The 20,800-nt window shown below is 41.8% G+C and overlaps 1 protein-coding gene across 6 annotated transcripts in view; it reads left to right on the top strand.

Moving 5' to 3' along the window:
• AGAP1 (ArfGAP with GTPase domain, ankyrin repeat and PH domain 1) overlaps nucleotides 1–20,800 on the top strand; it is a 427,786-nt gene that overhangs the window by 239,607 nt on the left and 167,379 nt on the right. For all 6 annotated transcript variants that reach the window (XM_064159654.1, XM_064159634.1, XM_064159617.1 and 3 more), the window contains one exon: nucleotides 19,650–19,754. In XM_064159654.1, the coding sequence (XP_064015724.1) occupies nucleotides 19,650–19,754 (105 nt within the window). The remainder of the gene's footprint in view (nucleotides 1–19,649; nucleotides 19,755–20,800) is intronic.

The following is a 20,800-nucleotide window of genomic DNA, read 5'->3' as shown; positions in this document are numbered from 1 at the left end:
AAGTGATAAAAGGTATTACTGATGGCCGAACAAACCTGTTCCATTTTGGGATAATAGCTAAGCAATTGTCCTAGTGGGTCTCACAAGCCTGCAGCTGCTTTGCCATGGTGCTTGTGGTATGTGAAGCTCTTCAGTAGTGCAAGATGTATACTTCACCCAAGCAGTGGAAAACAAGTTTTTGTGTGCCTTACTGCTACCTGCTCTAATGGAGGCTGGTTGCCTGGAGAAGAGGAGGCTCAGGGGTGATCTTATTACTGTCTACAACTACCTGAAGGGGCATTGTAGCCAGGTGGGGGGTAGCCTCTTCTCCCAGGCAACCAGCAATAGAACAAGGGGACACAGTCTCAAGTTGTGCCAGGGTAGGTATAGGCTGGATATTAGGAAGAAGTTCTTCCCAGAGAGAGTGATTTCCCATTGGAATGGGCTGCCCAGGGAGGTGGTGGAGGCACCGTCCCTGGGGGTCTTCAAGAAAAGACTGGATGAGGCACTTAGTGCCATGGTCTAGTTGATTGGTTAGGGCTGGGTGCTAGGTTGGACTGGATGATCTTGGAGGTCTCTTCCAACCTGGCTGATTCTATGATTCTATGATTCTAAATGAAGCAGTTCTCTGACTGGTGGTTTGAGATGGGGAATTCCAGCTAGAGATGGGGAAACTTCCCCCCCACACACACCTAGAGGGACTTAAAGTATTGGAGCAGATATCTAAAGGGGCTGTGAAATACCACCATCCTTGGAGATGGCTCTAAGTGTGACTTGGAAAAGACTCCTTAAGAAGTCAACTGGGCAGAGTTCTAAACTTCATCCATGTTGGCCTGTCTCTGAGCAGAAGTCTGGACTGGATGACCTCCAGAGGTCTTTCTAACATATGTTGTTCTGGTTCTATTGAACTAGATGGTGTTCATCTAGTGAGTGAAGTCATGTTTTATATGTTGCTGACATTGATGTTTCTGGAGTGCTAGTGGGATACATGTTTATAGTTCAGTGAATTGAGCTTCTCTTAGGTCAGTAAAAATAGGGAAAAAATATTATTGGAGGATCACTTCTGAGAGGAGTGAAAAATCAATGGTGGCTTAGTACAAGATCCTCTATTCTCAGCAGCAGAGCTGCGCTGCATTGCAGGTTCTGCTTGTTTCTGATGAGCATCTCTGCTCAGTCACCTACTGCTGCCATTCTGAAGGGCTTCACGGAGGCATCCTGCTGGCACTTTTCATTAACGTACAGATGAGAGCAAAATACAAATGCCCATGGAAGCCTAAACGCAGAATAGTCTCTCTACATGAGTCTTAACATCCTATCAAGCCCCTCACCCCCAAATCTGTGTGTTCAGTTCTTACACTGTATGGAAGCAGAGTTGCCCGTGGGATACTGGAGGACCTTGAGCAGCCTTTCCAGCACTGTTTCACTAATTCTGTAATGAAAAAATGAGAAGCTTCCTGCTGGTGATCAACAGGCCTTCTACTCGCTTTTGACATGGCCAGGTGAGCCTCTCGTAGCAGGCATGGATTTTCCTACATGCAGCTTTCAAGTAGTGGGTCAGAATGACTGACTTTGATTCACTTACAAGTTGCAAGATGCAAAGGAAGCAAACAGCTTTCTCATCCCCAAAAGAGGCACTTACTGGTGTTTTATATGTAAGAGAGCCCAAGCATGAATACAGTGGAAGAAAAGAAGATAATGATTATCTCTGTAATGCCAGAACTGTGCCAGATTTTTTCCCCGATTGAGAATTTGTACTTAGCATAATGCAAGGTTGATACTCATTTTATCTCATGCAGAAGGATATCTAAGTGCACATTAGTTTTTGTTCTAGGAAGCAGTGGAGAGAAAAAGCTTGCACTTCAAATTTGAGCCTGAAATGTAAGATACTGAGAAACATTATCTCTGGGAAAAAAAAATAGCAAAACTGACTATCTTCTGGATAACAGGTGTGCTTTCATAGGCTGGATACAGTCTGAACTGAGATAATGTTTGTGTGGTTGGTTTTATGATAGGAAAATATTTTTCTTGATTAGTTTTCACTTTTTTTAAATCAACAATATATTGGAACAATATCAGGGTTACAGGGGACACAGTCTCAAGTTGTGCTGGGGAAGTATAGGCTGGATGTTAGGAGGAAGTTCTTCCCAGAGAGAGTGATTTGCCATTGGAATGGGCTGCCCAGGGAGGTGGTAGAGTCACCATCCCTGGAGGTGTTTAAGAAAAGCGTGAATGAGGCACTTAGTGCCGTGGTCTAGTTGACTGGCTAGGGCTGGGTGATAGGTTGGACTGGATGATCTTGGAGGTCTCTTCCAACCTGGTTGATTTTATGATTATATTCTATGATTTTCAAAAAATCACATGTAGAGCTAATCAGAAGCTACATGTGAATGTATTTAATGTACTTTGCTATTCTTTTGAAAAAGACATGTTTTCTTCTCTAATACCCATTTTGCTCTTGATACTAGAGAAAACTGTGTGTTGTAGAACAACTCAGTTTCAGGCTTTTTAGTTGCTGTTGATAAAGGAAAATGACAGGCTTTGCTTCTAAAGGAATATTTGAAGAGGGCTTTCAGGTGTTATCTTTAAATGCCCAGGTCTTCAGAAACAAATGGGGTGGATTATGGGACATGTCAAAAAATGTCTGTTTTAAACCAGTTATGGAATATACTGAGTGGAGAAATAGGGAGGAAAAACATAAATGAAATTTTTGTAGCCTTTCAAAACTTAGAAAGCAGTAACATCTACAAGAGTATATCACAGAGGGGGATGTTTGAAGCAGTGGACTACAGCTGAGAGGAACCTCAGCCACAGCTTTTGGTCAAACTGATAAAATTCTTGGTTCTATGGACAGCAGTATAATAACTTCATTATTTTGCTGGAGTCTTGGGCAATGCCAGTTAAGTTTTTCACAATACTTGTACTCCAACTTGTCTTGTCTTGATGCTCTGACACTTCTGTGTTGCAGCAAGTGCACTAGTGAACCTGCAGTTAGATGCAGTCTGGTCCTGTGTGCATCTGTAGTCCTGACATCTTCATGTGTTTCTCATGGAATCAACCAGATTGGAAGAGACCTCCAAGATCATCCAGTCCAACCTAGCACCCAGCCCTAGCCAGTCAACTAGACCATGGCCTCATCCAATCTTTTCTTGAACACTTCCAGGGACAGTGACTCCACCAACTCCCTGGGCAGCCCATTCCAATGCCAATCACTCTGGGAAGAACTTCCTCCTAACATCCAGCCTATACTTCCCCCAGCACAACTTGAGATTGTATCCCATGTGTATTGGGCTGATACACTTAAGTGAATCACAGGATGTTAGGGGTTGAAAGGGACCTCCATAGATTGAGTCCAAAATATTTTGGTGAGTCAGAAAAACTTCATTGACAACACAGAAAAAAAGGCCTAGAGAGGGATGGTGTAGCCTCATTTTCTTTGCTGTCTTCAAAACTGGGATTTTCCAGGACTGGTTTTGGTGTCTTGCTCTTTTTTTTTCACTAATTGCTGGTAACAGTGTCACCCTAAATGTCCCTTGGCTTGGAAGATAAGAGAAAGTTATTGAAAGATTGAGCAAAAGTGACAAATGCAGATAAAGATTACAAGGCAACACTTAAACCAGTAGCAGCTAATACCATGATGATATAGGCAGTTCATTGCTCTAGCAGGATATGATATATTGCCTGTAGCAGTCAGAATCCTGCTCTTCCAGGGTATTAATTGTTTGTTTTTTAATCTCTAGGGTACAGCACGAGGTACATACTGCTTTGTTTCACCTTTTAAACACTCTGTTTATGGCTCTGATTTACAGGGTGTTCTCTTGAAAGATGCTGTAAAGAGTGATGAAAGCCTTTTATTTTTAAATAGCAAACTTTATGGAGTAAGAGGTGAGCTGGAATGACCGGACTTAAGATTTGCCACTTCACAGTTACAATTTTAAGGCCTTTGAGGTTTCCAAACTTGCCGAAGAAATGGTTTAAAGGCAGTGATAAGACAGCAAAATCACTTTAGTTGGCGTGGAAAAAAAGAGATCATCTAAATCATGACATACTTATAGATCTCTTCTGTTTGTAGGAAGCAAAGAGTGTCGACTTCTTTTCCTGGAAGATGTCAGTGAGAGCACGAGCTGTGATTTCCTGGGTGATATCTGTGTGTTTTTTCCCTCCCCTGATGGTTTCAGAGCAGGGAATGATGTGCCTCTCTTCCTTAACGAGTTTCCTAAATTGATTTGATTGTTGCTTTTTGCCACTTTTGCAGAGCTAACTCAGAAATGACAAGTCCAACTGACACACCCGAGCACGGAGTATTGAAGTTGGTAGTACCAAGTACCATCATCAGCCATAATTGACAAATAATACCCCTCATAAATACTGCCAGTCTTTTCAATTAGTTTTCATCTGAAATTCGGGATGCAAAATGATGGCCTGTCAACTGACAATGGATGACAAAAATTAATAAATTGTCTTCTAAATAGTATGGACACTTAAGAAAAATTGGGCAGCCAATTTAGCACAGCATGAACCGGGGGGAACCTTTTGTACTGTTGCCGTGCCACTAATGTTGTCTGGGTCTTTATTAATGGTGCTTGGCTGCTGCTGACAGTTTTGTTGCTACTGGCAACTTTCTTCATTAAAATTAAAGCCAGCGTCAAATCCCATTAGCTGCACTCTGGGTACCTTGCATTTTTATTTTTATATATATATATTTATATTTTAATCTTTACAAACATGTTCTTTATCTAAAGAAACTTGAAAAAGGTGGTTAAAAAATAGTCTTTTGACTTGTCTGTGGCTGAGGACTTAAATATAATCCATTATTTAGTTTTTCGAGGGAGATTGTCTCCAACATGTTATAATGTGCCTGGTCTGCAACCATGTAACTGCACAGAGAAATCCATAAATGATGTTTACAAATAACCTTCTGCGAACCTACTGTTCTTCTGTGTTGCCTGCAAGCTAGCTACCTGGTTCTTAGATACCATCTCATAAGAGTAATAGCCTCTGGAGGAGAGCAGCTCACTTATAAGGTATTCTTCTCTTGCCTGTTCAACTAAAATATTAATAATGTTGCATGTAGGCTTAAAATGGAATGCTCAACATGTGTAGAAGACAGCTCTTGCAGGGAAGACATGATGTGTGTATCTTTACTGATTTAGGAGAAGCAAACATCTTTGTTTCTGGAAACATCTTAGGTTTTCTTTTCTAAGAAGTCCTGGGTTGTCTCCTTCAGATGTAAGTCTTCGTTCACAGAAATGTGTAGTACTGGGTACCTGCAGTCACTACAGAGTGTGCTTAAACGTTAAGATGCTGACTGATCAGTGCATTAAATTACCTGAAGAATGTCAGAGCAATCCATAATCTGTATTACAGATTGCACAGAAAACGTTGGCTCTACAGCTTCGTATGGAAAGATCTGATGCTACCAGAACTGCCTGAAAAGATGTGCTGACAGCAATGCCTAAAGTAGACTGTGGCCCAGCTGTGGGCTTTTACTAATGGAATCCTCATTCTGGAGCATCACACTTCCATTTTACATGCCAGCCATTGTTACAACATCTTGTGTTAATTATACTCCTGGGCTCGTGGGCCAGACCACCGTAGCGTTGCATAATTTGCCTTTTCTGATACCATTTGTGTGTGAGTCAAGTTATCCAAAAATGTATCATCTGCTTCCTGATTCTTAAGGCTTCTAATGGGTGCAAAATGTCATGTGAAACATCATGTGAAATCATAGAATGGTTTGGGTTGGTAGGGACCTTCAAAGGTCAGCTAGTCCAACCCCCTCTGCAGTAATCAGGGGCATCCTCAACTAGATTAGGTTGCCCAGAGCCTTGCCAAGCCTCACTTTGAATATTTCCAGGGGTGGGGCCTCAACTACCTCCCTGGGCAACCTGTTCTGGTGTTCCACTGCTCTCATGGTAAAGAATTTAGTTCCTAACACTTAATCTAAATCTATTCTTCCTTAGTGTGGAACCCTTGCTCCTCATCCTATCACTACTGGCCTTTATAAACAGTGTCTCTCCTTCCTTCAGGTACTGGAAGGTTGTTATCAGGTCTCCCCGCAGCCTTCTCTTTTCCAGGCTGAACAACCCCAGCTCCCTCAGCCTGTCTTCATAGCAGAGGTGTTCCAACCCCTTGATCATTTTTGTGGCCCTCCTCTAGACCCTGCAAAATACAACCAGGGTTTGCATCTGTGCAAGGAGTTAGGTTTGCATCCCAAGTGCACTGTAACATGCTTCTGAATGGGCAGAGAGGCAGGATGACATCTTCCATCAACACTTCATTTTTGCTGTTGTGGCAGTAAAAACATCCTTTGATTCAAAAAGTAGGAAGTAAGACAGTTCATCCTGTGTCCAGGTTTTGAAGCAGTGACACCATGAAACTGCAGGTAACCCCAGACTCAAGTGAAAGGGGAGCACTGGTGGCTTTGTTGCAGAAAACTACCAAATGGCTCCTCTTGCTTGTGTCTTCCAATGTACCATTTTCCTAGCAGTATGAACAGAGCGAGTGGTGGTGTACACTAAATGTCATTTAAATGTTCAGTTAAATGGTTATGTTTGGGAATGATCTTGTATGGTAAGTGAAAAACAATTAACAGTTTAAATGGTCTTTTAAACTGATGCACTTGCAGCAATTTTTTGGCTAAAATATGTGCTGCGTGGCTCAAATCTGAATTTCAATTCAGCTGAAATGCAGATTAAGTGACCCAATCATTCTCAAGAATGGATACTTTATGGAAAGAAAATAAACTGGTGACACTGAATTAACACCCATCTAATAAATCCAAGTTGTGCCTTAGCTCCTCTGCTGTATGTTCTTGGTTTAAAAAAAAATAAATAAAAGAAGGTGGCAGTAGTTAATTGTTGACTGAAGCTTAATATCTGTTGAAGCAAATGAGCCATGAAATATACTGCATAGGAAGTATTGTGTCTGGAGCGATTTTAACATTAAAACAATATTACAATTTTTAACTTGCTGACACAATATGCAGAATCCTTTATTTTGGAATTGCACTGATTAATGCTAAGCTTGGTAAGTGGGGGAGAAGAGGGGAGTATATGTTGTAGATAGGGCAAAACGGGCCCAGACAAAACTAGCCTTTTTCCTCAGAAGTGCTGGTTTGGGGCATATCAAATAAAATTTGGGTTATCTTGGGTTAGTACTTCAGAAATTGTAGTGATATCCATGTCAAAAGTAGCAATTTATTTCTCAGAAAAGTTTTTTTTTAAATAGCTGGCACTGACAATGTCTCTTCAATTTCTTTAACTGTAATTTCTATACCATCTATCACAGTAAAAATGTACTACTTCTGTTAACGACAGCAGTAGCTTTGCCTTTTGCAGTAACAATTTAAGAACACAGTGTAATAAACCTGTATTTGAAAGCGAGATTATCCCTTTAAATCCCTGGAAGTGGCCTTGAATAGGTTTTCATTGGAGTTCAGGGAGGTATTGTACACGTGGAGAGACTGATGCAGAAGAGTCTTGAAATATGAAGTATAGATTAAGTAAGCATAGAGGCCTCAGAAGCATTGGTTACAAGCTTGTGCTGTAGAGAAGTGCCTTTCTCCTCCACTAGCCTTGCTGGTGCTGTGGGTTGCTGCTGGCATTCTTGGAAACTGAGGAAGTTACTTCCTGCTCCAGTAGACACTGAAATGGTCTTTGACAGGCAAAACCCCACAGACCATTGTTTTCCCTCTTGTGATTAGGTGCAGAAGTGATCTGGGGGGGGGGGGGGGGGGGGTGGTGGTTTCCCAAGGGAAATTCTACACCCAATTAAAAAATAATTTCTTCTCCCAAAGTAGCGTGACTCAAGTCATGGTTCTTGACCTGTGCTGACCAGCCCTTGACCAGTTTTTGGGGGTGAATTAGATACTCATTTCCTGTATTTCAAGCTGAAGCCAGACTAATTTTGGTTTCAGGTTATGAAGTGCGGATTAACTCAGCAGCACAATCAGAAGTCATTTGTTTACAAGAAAGAGAAGACAATGGTGTATGCTCTGAAAAGGATTGTTTAAAAGGACACAGCCCTGCTGCTGCTAGTAGATAGATCATATTCTTCTAGAAATGGTTTGTTTAGCTCCAAGTCATCTCAGCTGTCCAGCAAATAGCAAAGGGATGTGGTCATAACTGTCTATACAGCTGCCTGTTTGTGTCTGGGCACGTGCTGCATTTATTGAAATGTTTTTCTCATGTTGAAGAGGAAACTGAGAGCAGAAGTGCTTCAATGCCTTCATCTGAAGGTAGGCTTGATTTGGCAGCTCATCGTGACCAGAGCAGGCTACGGTCATCAGAGTACGTATTACATCTCAAATGTCACAAGGTGGTGGCTTTGCTCTTCCATGTGTCCTCTGGGAACACCATGTGGTCTCCACGTAACCAGCTCTGATGCCAGCTTGGCATTGAGTAGGGTTGTGTCTCCCTTTTTGCCTGTTTTCACCAAAAAAAACCTTTACCAGAGAGTCTATTCTAAGGGAAACAAAGTGTATACTGATGTTACAACTGTATTAAACCAACCTTTTCAAAGTGGTCCTTGCTGTAATGATCAGGTAGTCCAAGAAATATGGTTATAGCTAAATGAGCTTTTTTTTCCTTTTCTGCAGCTCTTGTAAGAGCATGAAACGTGATTTTGTGATCTCTAACCCAGTTGCATCATGTTTGACTCAACCGTTTGAGTGGGTCATCCATTTTAGCCTGGTAATGTATCTGCTCAAGTGACTGCTCTTTCTTCTTCTGCTAACTTAGAAAACTGAAGGTCTGTGAATGCCTTAGGTGAGGTGTAGAGCATTTCTAAATTAATTTCTTGAAACAGCCCTGGTAATCTCTCTCCAAAGTAAGTATGATTGCTGCCTCTTGATTTTGGATCTTTTTGGCAGCTGGTATGCAGAGCCATTGAGACATCTTCCCTCGGAATCCATCTATACATGGCATTCCTTTCTAGGCCAGCAAGGGACGTGCCTGGTGTGGAGAGACATTTCACTCACTGAGTCTGAGAGGTATAGGTATGCTCAGTAACATTTCAATAACTCTGAAGCAGCAGTGTGTCTGGAAGATGCTAATTCCATGCATACCTTTAGCAGGTAAAATGAATAGGTTAAAGAGGGTGAAAAAATGTTGTCTCATTAGGTTTCTCCTGTACTGATGAGAAAGTAATAGCTGCCCAACATACATTGCACTGACTGCATCTCTGGAGAATCATCATCTTCATTACTGTACCTCTGTGAGAACTGGACACTTCAGGTGCCTGGGCAGTAGGACAGCTCAGAGCATGCAGTTGTTGCTTCTGTGTTTGTATAGAATTATTTTCTACTATTAAAAAATAATAGCCTTAGGAAAAATGTGAGAAATAAGAATGGGGTGGGTGGGAGGAAGAGTGGTGGAGCATCTTTGCTGAACAAATTCAGTGCATTCTAGCCTTCTGGGAGGCTGGTTACATAATGAGGTAGTTTGGGAAGTAGCAGGTATGTATGGTGTGGTCATTGATGCCAACAATTCTGTGACTAGAGGACAAGGTGTAAAAGTGAAAAAAAAAAACCAATTGAGGCAATCAGAAAATGCTATTAACCATAATAATGAACAAGGTACCTTTCCTAGTGTAGGAGAGGAAAAAAAAAAGGGGGGGAGGGAGATTTTTAACATCCCCCCCAACAACAGACTAAGGGCCAGAAGTATAACTGTACAGGGTTTTGGGTTGGTTTTTTTTTTTGTTCAGGACAGTCCTTTTGATTAAAAAATAATACAGAAAAAAAATCCTGAAAAGTCCCATTATAGTGCAGAGTTTGAGTGTTGTTCACGAAGACCTTTTTGGTCCCAAAATTTGACAACACGAAGTGTGAATCCTTTCTGCACAATAATATGTAACACAGCTCTCTCTCTCTCTCTATATATATATATATATAAAAAAAAGGCACACACTTTTTTTGCCCCCGCCAGCGTTCTTGGTTTCCTTGTTCAGTGGATGCTGTATTAAATTGGATTTTGTGTCCATCATTATTAAAATGTGAAGTGTGTTGGTCACAAAGCATACATTTCAGGGCAGTTAGCTGAATAATTCTTTTCTTTATTATCCCAAATTACTGCTGAGCTCTGGAGAGGTGAGCAGTTTAGCCAATTATTGCCATTTGAGCTGGATTTGTGGGTGATTAGCTCCTGGTCGAATTCAGTCCTGGCAAGGGCTTTGAAGCCTTCGCTTGTGTGATTTTCACAGCAGTGAGGTAGGAATAGACGCGGCTAATGACAGGAAGGTCGCCTGGGTTATGTGACCTGTGAGGGGGGGGCTCGGGTTTAGCAAATAGGGCATCCACAATAACAAGTGTGTCACTAACCCTGCCGTGCATAATCGGAGTTTTATAGGATTGTTGGAGATGCTGACAGCTCAATTAAAGTGTAACCCTTTGTACCATATACCCTGGCAGAATGACAGAAATATTACCAACAAAAAAGGGAGGGGGCCACAAGGGAACTGGTTAAAGATCCAGTATTCTTTTTCTTTCCCCCCCTTCATCGGAGCCTGCACAGAACAAGCTGCAAAAAGCATCCATTTGTGAAATAATAGGTTGTCCGGGGGAGGGGTATGGTGCCAAACATGGCTACAAAAAAAAAGCTGCTCTTAAGTGGTCTTCCTGATGTTTCTATGGAAACACTGTAGTGTCAGGATAGAGAGTTAAAATTGGGTTTTAAGCTTTTCATGGCTTTTCTCCCATGAACTGCCCCCTCCAAAATCCCTACTTTATATAAAATATGATAAAGAGAATTTCAGGGTTCAGGGAACAGAGCACTACTGTAACGAGAGCTGTATCATCTACCTGGAAGTAGTAACGTCTGCACGATGCAGCCTTTTCTATATCATCCCAGTAACACTCAGTTTGTTTCTTAAGGGGAGTGAATGTTGTGTTATTTCTTTTTCGTGCCTGACCGCTGCAGCTCTTTCTGCCACCTCAAATGTTTCTGCTCCTAGAGCCTCTTCCGAATTCAGTGTGCCACGCAGGCGTGTTTGCTCGCACCAGATCAGTTTCCTAACGTTGGTTTTTTTTCACTTAATTTTCATCTGAGTAGCAGCATTTTGCCAGGCTGGGTGGCATGGATGCTAACGTCATTTGTGGCCAGTGCGGTTGGAGCACAGTGCACTGTGCTGGAGCTGCAGCACCAGGTAAAAGTTCAAGTGGAGCCGATCACTGCCGGCTCCTCTGCTGCTGACTTAGACCCCTTGGCATCAGCCGTCTGCTTTCTCCAACACGATGATAATGATTTGCATTGCATTTCACATTAGCACTGACGATGGTGTCAGGGAAACCACAACTGCCAATGCCAAGGGGTTAATAAACCAACTACTTGAGATCATTAAGGGCTGTGATTTTTTCTCTCTCTCTTTTTTTTTTTTAACAGCCCAGGGTAAGTGGAACAAACCTCAGAAGGCAACAGAAGCAGAAACTACTGTAAGGCAGAAAAATATTGTGACTCGTGAGGTGCTGTGCCTTTTTCAGAATGGTAAACTGGATTTAGAGCAAGCAATGTGCCATTCCTTTACATATGTGACTGCATTTTGTAGTGCACTTGAATATTTAACTCTGCAGAAAGGACACACAGGTACCTGTGGAGTATGCAACGTGCTGTTGATTTTATAAAGTCTAATTTTAGAAATAATAGTAAATTAAGGCTAAAAAAAGAGTGCTGCTTTCACTAAGCTGTCAGTTGAAGGAGAACTCCAGAAGTGTCCTCTTTTGCTTATCCTGCCTATCATTCAGCTGAGTCTGCTGCACACACATCTTTTGGCATGCCTATTTGGAGGTCTGCAGCATTATCCTCCCTGTTTTTCAGATGGGTACAGCTTTGGACTTGGGTGCTCTACCAGAGCAATATGTTTATTGTTCCATCTGTATCAGGGATGGTTTTGGCTTTCCTTAGAGATTCTTCTTTGAGCGTTTTTGGTTAGTCATCTTTTTGCCTCTTAAAGTTGCTTGTTAGGTGGGTGAGTTTGATGTGCCAGATGACAGCTTCCTATTTTCTAGTCCCCAACCGGTGATGCACCTGTCTCTTCTCAACCACATCATGCTTGTGAGTAAGGTTTGTAAACTCCTATGCCGAGCAACGTCCTTGAGGAATCCTTGTCAGTGCCATGGTGGAAGCACATAGCTTAACTTAAACTGCATCTGCAAGCTGGGGAGTTGTGAAAAATTTTGTCTGCTGCATACTAGGGGAACATGTGCATTACCCATAGTTGTCAAGTAAACTCAAAATCCGGAGGCTGAATTGTTGGAACAGTCACTAAAAACACAGTAAATGGGCACTAAGTTTGTTCTTCCTATTGACCACGTTTTTAGTGCTGAGGTTCCTTGCAGGAATTCAGGGAGGTGAATTTGTTGGAGATGGCAATCTCGATTGCCAGTGCTACAGTGATCTGAAAGACTTGCTTCATCATCATTTGGATTTGTTAATTTTCTTTTTAGTAACTTTTTTTTGCTAGTAGTGTGTGTGGAGAGCTTGAAAAAGAATGGCTTGCAGGTTGACTGCCCTTCAAGTTTTAGCAAAGCTGCTACTTCTTGCTCCAAGTCAGGTCAGAGATACTCTCTTTGCTTTAGATGAAAGCAGTGGCTGCTCAGCCTCAGCATTAGGTAACCATTCATGCTATAACTACTCACTGCACTGAAATATTGCCTTGTGGTTGGGGAATGTTAGAAGAGAATTGGGTACTGTTGAGTTGGCCTCTCTTCTAGGCTGCATGGGAAAGGGAGAGACACCAGGTGTGCATACACCAGGCAATGTGATGCATAAAGGTCAATCCGTTTATTGAAGCTAAGCCTGATACCTATATAGTGGAGTGCAGTACAGGGGGGTGTGCTTTTGATAGGCTCACATAGGCAGAGATGGGCTGTCCACATGCACAGAGGCAGACCTGACCAACTACCCCCCTTAATCCCCCTTTGCAGCAGCTTAGCCACAACATTATCTCATTCCTAGGGCTGATCAGCCTGCCCTCCTCCCACAGCTCAACTACAGATAGCAGCTTCACTGCGAGCATCCCAAGGCCACCCCTTTGCAGCTGTGCCTCCTTATCAGTTCAGTTACTCAATCCTGCTTACTCTCCTTATTTTCTCAGACTATTCAGTTCTGCCCAACTCTGCTCAATCCTGTTCAAACCCTGGCAGGTACAATGGTCTGGCTTCATTTTCTCTTGAAGCTGGTGCATAACATAACTTAGTTTCTTCAATAGGGAAGCATCTTTGAATCTGTTTCAAAACTCTGCTACTGTTGTAGTGCGCATTTTTAAGGAAGATGTGGTTCTTTTCCTGTATGCATGGCTGCAGTAAGAATACATGAGGTCTTTTAGGTTTTGGTTTGGGTTTTTTTTAATATTACTGTTAGATACTGAAGTCTGAAAACATTCAAGGTCTCCTGTTTTCAGATTTCTTTAAAGCCACTCCACTTGCTTCTGGCCCTTGTTTTGTGGATCGTTTGGTCCCCAAATGTGCTCTGTCACTCTAAGAGATGTTTGCTACAGGGTTCTAACTAAAAACTTAACCACATTCAGAGCTGAATGACCAACTGACCAGGCAACACTCTCTTAAATTCCTGGGGAAAATTAGGAAATCAGATAAACAAAATACATTGGTGTGAGAGAATTCCAAATATGCTGGGCATCTTCAGTTTATTCCCCAGAGCATTAATTGCATACTCTAATATCTGCTCAAATTAACTGTTGAAGAGATGAGCAACTACTATAGATTTCCTGTAGTGTGCAAGTACTGCTTGTAAGTGAAGTAGTTTGAGCTGCTGTCTACCATATGCTGGAAAAAATGGACTTTATGACTAGAAAGCTATTACAGTTACACATACTAAAAGCAAAAGTTATCAATAGCTAATATCTTTGTTATTAGAATGAGCTGGACTAGTCACAGTGATGCTGTCAAAACTACTTAGAATTGGCTAGTAATGCAAACCTGGAGGACTTACCAGTATCTGTTTACCATGTTTAGAGGTTTATGTTTGGCATTAGGAAAAATTTCTTCATCAAAAGGATTGTCAAGCCCCAGTGAAGGCTGCCCAAGTAAATGATGGAGTCACCATCCGTGATTTAGAAGGGATTTAGAAGACATGTGGGTGAGGGGCTGAGGGATGTGGTTTAGTGGTGAAATGGGCAATGCTGGGTTAACAGCTGGAGTCTACCATCCTAGACATCCCTTCCCAGCAAAACGATTCTACAATTCTATATTAATAGATTAAAGGAAGCAGATGCTTTACTGACCAGAACTCCTGTGTAACAGTTTGTGATCCTGCCTATGAACAGTTGCCTTTGCAGTTGAGGAAGGATGTTTCTGACAAGCATGAGGTTTGGTCCTTTTGTGAAGCAGGATGCAAATGATAGAGCTACAGATAACTCATGGCACTGCTAGCTGCTAATCATAGTTAGGAGAACTAAAGACCTGAGTGGAAAATTAAAGATTTATGCTGTTAATGATTAAGTGCAAGATTACATATTTCATTCTGTCAAAACAACATCAGGGTAACAGTATGGGGTTGGCTGAAAATTAGGAAAGGGAAGAAAAAATTTTGCATGATGCCAGTATCTTATCCATGGCAATGGTGTAAGGTTCTAAAAGAAAATAGAAACCCAAGTATCATATTTCCTTTTCCAGAAGGTCCTGTCTTTACCCTACTGACTTTAAGGGCTCTACCATTTTTACTTGGCATGCCCAGAAGAGCCAAGTGTACTGGATCTACTCAAAACAAGCAACATCCCAAAAAAAAAAACAAAAAAAAAAAAAACCACAAAAAAAATCAAGTCAAGTGCTGTAGCAAATGTGGGAAAAAAATGCTGTCCTGTAAGCTGTGATCACAGGTATTATACATTTTGTGAAACCTTTAATATCTTTGTGGTCTCTGGACAATCTCAAGTACGTGGGGAAGTGGGAACATTTAAGTGGAGTGCAACAGGACATGGCAAGTGTGTTTCTTCGTGTACAGTGGTAATTCTACAGACCAGACACTAGCTGTAGACATGTCTTGATGATCAGTCTGTGCATTTTGATGGCATTTATTTTGCTATCATCTGTCCAGCTACTTGCCTACCAGCATCTTCAGTGTAATTTCAAGAGGCCACTTTTTAAAGTGCTTAGAATTTGCTACTTGAAACCTGAAGTATTTCTGTAAAACAAAGTAATAATTGTCTCACCATTTGTCTTCTATTTGGTGTTTAAGCCAGCCAGATTTGTAGCTCACAGGAAGGCATCTGGAGCAGCAAGATTTAGCCAATTACTGTGTATTCAGATGAACTGTGTATATTATATGGAGTGGTCTCTTGACCGGTGTTGGGTGGTTATTTTTTTTTCACCTTAAGTCAAATCAATCCTCCACTGGTGGCTTTTCATTAGCTGCTCCTGCTCTCGCAGTAATGATTGGGATGCAGAGCCTGATGGCAGTCTGTAACTTCTCCTGGTGCCCTGAAGCTCAACAGCGTAAGCCGATTGACTCAGTTAGAGCCCCAGTCTCTAACAGCAAATGCAATCAATAAATCTTTGTTGGTAAATAATTGCTATTGAACAGAGTTTTAATATAAATTTATGAGTGGTGTTTTATCACAGCTTGAGGCTACAGCAAGCCACTGAGTGATGGATTTCAGATAACACTTACATTCATTACATTAACTTTGTAAGTTATTTAAAGCTTGTACACTTAACATTGCTTTTGGCTTGCAATGACCTCCTGGGACTATAGACGTAGCATACACATTACTAATAAAGATCTGGCAGTACGTACAGACGGTTCCTCCGTTTGCTTTGTATGGCGACACAGCTCCTGGAGCAAAACCCTGGAAGTGAAGTTCGTGCACTCCAGCTGAAGTCTTTTTCCTGTGGATCGTTTAAAGTACAAACTAGCAGAGTCTGTTGGGGGAAGCATTCCTCTGTTAGATGCAGCATTGCAGTTTTGGAAGGAAGGTGGTAAAAAAATGAAATTTGAAGTGTGACATTCTTCTCGGTTCGTGAGGAAATTGGAGGTGTTAAATCCTTAGTGTTGAATCTGGAGGCTTTTGGGTCAGCTACACCAACGTACAGGGCTACAGTTGCAGATGGAAGGCTGGAACAGATGAGAGATTGCCTGCAGATTAGGAGAAATAATGTTATCCAATTAATAATGATTTGAGGCAAAGATTATTTTGACCAAACAGGGGAAAAAATCTGTTTTGAAATGGAAGCTGATCTGCTTAGAGCCTTGGGAGGTTAAATGAGATTTTCCCCATGTGCTGTGTGTGCGTGGGGCCCTGTTTGGCTGTGAGTGGAGACATGTCCAAGCTACTTCAAAATTGCCTCGAAGGTACCAAAGGTCAGTGGGAACCTGTGTATCTCGTTTCCCAGGCAGAGTGTCTGATGTGACTTAAATGTAGACATAATGTGACTGAAGTGAACATCTTTTTCTTTCTTTTAAAGTAACGTTTCTTGTCATATCTGGGCCATTTTTTTTTTTCTAAGTTTAGGTAATGTTAAAGTGCATTTATAACTGATCTAAACTCCAGTACTAAGAGCATTTCTCCAGACCATTCTATATAATTACCACAGATGAAGTGGTGGTCTCTAGCCCTGGGGGAAAAAAGTGTTGTTTGTTTGGTCTTCTCTGCTTTCGAACACTTCAGATTAGCTCCTTGTATTCAGAGCAGTGTCCTCTGCAGGTACTGGAAGAGAATTTTAATTCTGACATAATACAAAAAATCTGTTCTTTTTGCTGAGGTAGTGCCTAAAGAAAAGAGATTGGGAAGCCTGATTCGTTTGTTAGGCAGAAATAGGTATGTTGGCCATATTTAATACTGAGGTGTTGGGGTTTTTAAGCATGATAGCACAGAATTCCAGTTTAAAAGCAAAGTAGAATCATAGAATTCCTAAGAAGAAAAGCAAGGTAAAACCTCATTTTCATTCAAAATTAGAATGTCATCATTCCCACTTAGCAGCAGTACTTCTATATAGTAATAATCAGGGCCATGGTAGGATTTTATTAATCACTGTTTGAGTGGTGTGAATTCAAATTTTCCTATGTAGTAACACATTTTCTGTGTGGCAGAGGGACAGTTAAGAAAGTAAAGTGTATATATATTTCACTTTCTTCAAAACTTAAAGGAAAAAAAGGCAAGGGGGGGGCTGGGAGGGAGAGGAGGAAAAAAAATCACCATTGTGATCCCTTACAGCTTTTTCCCCATTAAAAGGTCTGAAGAACAAACCACTGCAAGGAAACAGTAATTTTTGATCCCCACAGCAATAAGTAGAATTGGGTCCCCCTAAATGCAAGCGAACGTGCTGCAGGTGAGGTATGAAAGATTGGAAAGGTGAAGTGATAGATCACCTACTATAGACAAACATACAAGTCAAAGGCAGAAATAAGCTTTCATTTTTTAATAGAAGAAAACAACGTCTCTAACCACTGGAAGACGGTAATTGGGATGTGCCACTCGCACTCACAGAAGCTTTTGTAAGAAAGCATTTCAGAAACCCCAATCTCTCTTATAAAAGTTGAGAGTTGTAGCAAGGAACGACACCAAAAAAAAGAGAAAAGGAATCTGACCCCCAGCCGGTCAGAAAGTTCGGGGTTTGCTGTGCCGTGTAATTTAGTCATCCAACACAAGCTCTTCTTTACAGTCCCATCCACGGAGCGCTTTGAATTGTGATGGGTTGTGCTCTGAAGTTTTATTCAAAGTGTGTGTCCAGGAGCAGGCAATTGTGAACTTGACTTTTCCGCTGGGATCATCTCTGTGGTTGCAGGAGAGTTGTTAGTTCATACAGATTGGAGCAAAGGACTTCAGCTGAACATTTTGACATCTGGAATTTGCCAAGCTCTGGGGGGATTTCTGCTTGCACAGAACTGCCCCTTGTCCCCTCATGGCTTTGGGGCTGGGTGTGCAGAGAGATCATTTTATAAAGCTGTGGGCTTAATGGGGAAACAGATAGCATAACTTGCTTTCGAGGTTTTAACCTGCTTCTGCAAAAAGAACTCCATGGGAGCTGGAAGGGCAATGTTTAATAGTACATGTTTCTGTGTTCTGTTTTCCCTCTTTTCTTTCTTTTTTCTAAGTTCCATGGAAAAGGAGACTGGAGATTAGAGAACTGAAGTTTGCATTGGTATGGTTTCCAGGTTATGATTTAATCAAATAAATCTGAATGTCCACTGTTATTAGAAGTTGATCTGTGGAACTACCCTGTGATAGGTCCATTGGGACATTTCAGTAAGGTTCTCAATAAGCAAAGTGCTGTATGACCTCACTAGGAACTGCCTTCTGAGTTGCTTTTGGAAATTAAAATTTCCTAAGGAAGCATGTTGCTGAAGCATGTCTTTACTTACCACCTCCAGTGTGCTACAGCATGTTACATTTCACTTTTCTAAGTGACTTTCTAATTTTAAGGTGAGGACAGGTTGCTCTGCAGTAGTATTGCTTGTGCATTTAGATGCGGTGATGGCTTTTTTTCAACTGGTAGATTGTTACCATTCACCACTGATGTTTCTGTGTTCAGTTCTGGGCCCCCCAGTTTAGGAGGGACATTGAGATGCTTGAGCATGTCCAGAGAAGGGCAATGAGGCTGGTGAGAGGCCTTGAGCACAGACCCTATGAGGAGAGGCTGAGGGAGCTGGGATTGTTTAGCCTGGAGAAGAGGAGGCTCAGGGGTGACCTTATTGCTGTCTACAACTACCTGAGGGGTGGTTGTGGCCAGGAGGAGGTTGCTCTCTTCTCTCAGGTGGCCAGCACCAGAACGAGAGGACACAGCCTCAAGCTACGTCAGGGGAAATTTAGGCTTGAGGTGAGGAGAAAATTCTTCACTGAGAGAGTCATTGGACACTGGAATGGGCTGCCCAGGGAGGTGGTGGAGTCACTGTCCCTGGGGCTGTTCAAGGCGAGATTGGACATGGCACTTGGTGCCATGGTCTAGCCTTGAGCTCTGTGGTAAAGGGTTGGACTTGATGATCTGTGAGGTCTCTTCCAACCCTGATAATACTGTGATACAGTTTGTGAAGAGGTGAGTCACCTTACCCACCTGTTCCTTCTGATCACACTACTTTCATTAAATTATACAGAATTCATTGGAAAAAAAGTTGTGTTTGTCTTATTTCTGTTTTGCTACTCTTGCCTGGAATTGGAGTCTCTATTGCTGGAATGAATAGCTGGGAGGATTTTCATTGTGATGTCACCTTACTGCACAGTGAATGAGAGCAAAATTGTTTGCTCTTCCCTGCTTGTCGGGGGGCTGAACCTGGACAACAAAGAGTCCCCAGGAACACGCTGAAGGGAGCACAAGCTACTCCATCTGAGGGTTGTTATTTATTTTAGAGAGCTAGGAAATGCACTGAGCAGAGTCTTTGTCAACTACGAGTGCATAAAGGTAACCATACTCCATGACACATGAAAATGTGCTTTCCTGAGCATGGAATTCAGTGCAAGAAGGTTTCCTTCACCTGTTGGACAAAGTCAGTCTTTTCTGTTTCTACGACTCGCTTCATAAAAGCTGCATAAAATTTCCTCCTAAATTGCAAACACTGAAGCTGCTGATGGGAGAAAGAATGCCTCATGGGAGAAACAGGGGAATACAAGTCACTTGCTTGGGAAAACATAGCTGAGAATCTTAGCAATGACATTAATCTCATTCTGCTTCTTAAATAGGTATGCATTGGCAAAAAAACATACCTTTTTCCTTTTTCCCTCTACAGGGTATGCTGCTAAAGCGAAGTGGCAAGTCATTGAATAAAGAGTGGAAGAAGAAGTATGTGACGTTGTGTGACAACGGTGTGCTGACCTACCATCCCAGTTTACATGTGAGTACACAGGTTTCTGAGAGGTTCAGCAGTGTCAGGCCCTGATAAAACAATGTTAGCAAGTTCATCCTGATGTGGCTGCTTTGACCTTTCTTTACTGGGGGAATGTCTTTCTCTCCATTCTCCTCCCTTTCAAAAAGGCTTAATCTGAAGTAAAACTACCTGGTGCAAGTCTGAGTACAGTCAAGATGACTTGAATCTCTTGGAACTGGGGTTCCTAAGAGGCAGCTGAAACAGTTTAAACCTTCATTTTTATGGAGTCATCAATCTCAGGATTGAAAAACAGAAGTATTTAATAATCAAGTGTGTCCTAGATGTAGTAGAGAGTGAGACAAGTCTCTGGTATTGGTTATGGTTTATTCAGAAGTAATTCTGAGCAGTCTCCTGAAAATGACATAGCCTTTAAAACTTGTGCTGTATAACTTTGCCATGTTGCAGTGACTGTTATTGTCTTGCCATCCCTCTCAAGGAGTGTAGCCCAGTCCCTGAGTATGGTCATCCAACTCAGAACCAGCCCACACCATCTCCTCCAGCCATGCCAGAAGGCAAAAAGGTGACGTTTGTCAGAACTTGTTCCATGCTACATTGGCTCTCTCAAAAGACAGAGCCAGTGTGGAGACTCCAGACCTTGGAAGCTCCCTGGGGATTCCCAGCTTCTGTACTTTCTTTCTACTACAGGCAACAGTAAAATACAAAAAATGTGGTACAGCCCCCACCAAGTTCTTAAGAATCACACTTGATCTGGTCTCTTATAATACTACATACAGAAAATAAGAAGGTGGCCAGTTACAATATTTTTGGGGCCTGCGCTTTCTAAACTTATTGGTGTCAGTTTGTGCTCTTGAAGGAGTGAAAATTAAAGTTTTGTTCAGAGGCCATTCTGTAGAGCACATGGAACTGACAGGAAATGTCTGCTTTATATGGTTGATATCTGAGGAGCATGGACACACTGATGCTGCACTTGCATGAACTTGCTGTTCCCTGCCTGAATATTAGCACTTTTCCTGGTGTTTTTCTGGTGTTATGCCCATACCTCTTAAAAATTG

This window comes from Pogoniulus pusillus, chromosome 2 (assembly GCF_015220805.1).
Source record: "Pogoniulus pusillus isolate bPogPus1 chromosome 2, bPogPus1.pri, whole genome shotgun sequence".
In the NCBI taxonomy this organism is placed as follows: domain Eukaryota; kingdom Metazoa; phylum Chordata; class Aves; order Piciformes; family Lybiidae; genus Pogoniulus; species Pogoniulus pusillus.
This window is presented reverse-complemented; position numbering and strand designations above follow the sequence as displayed.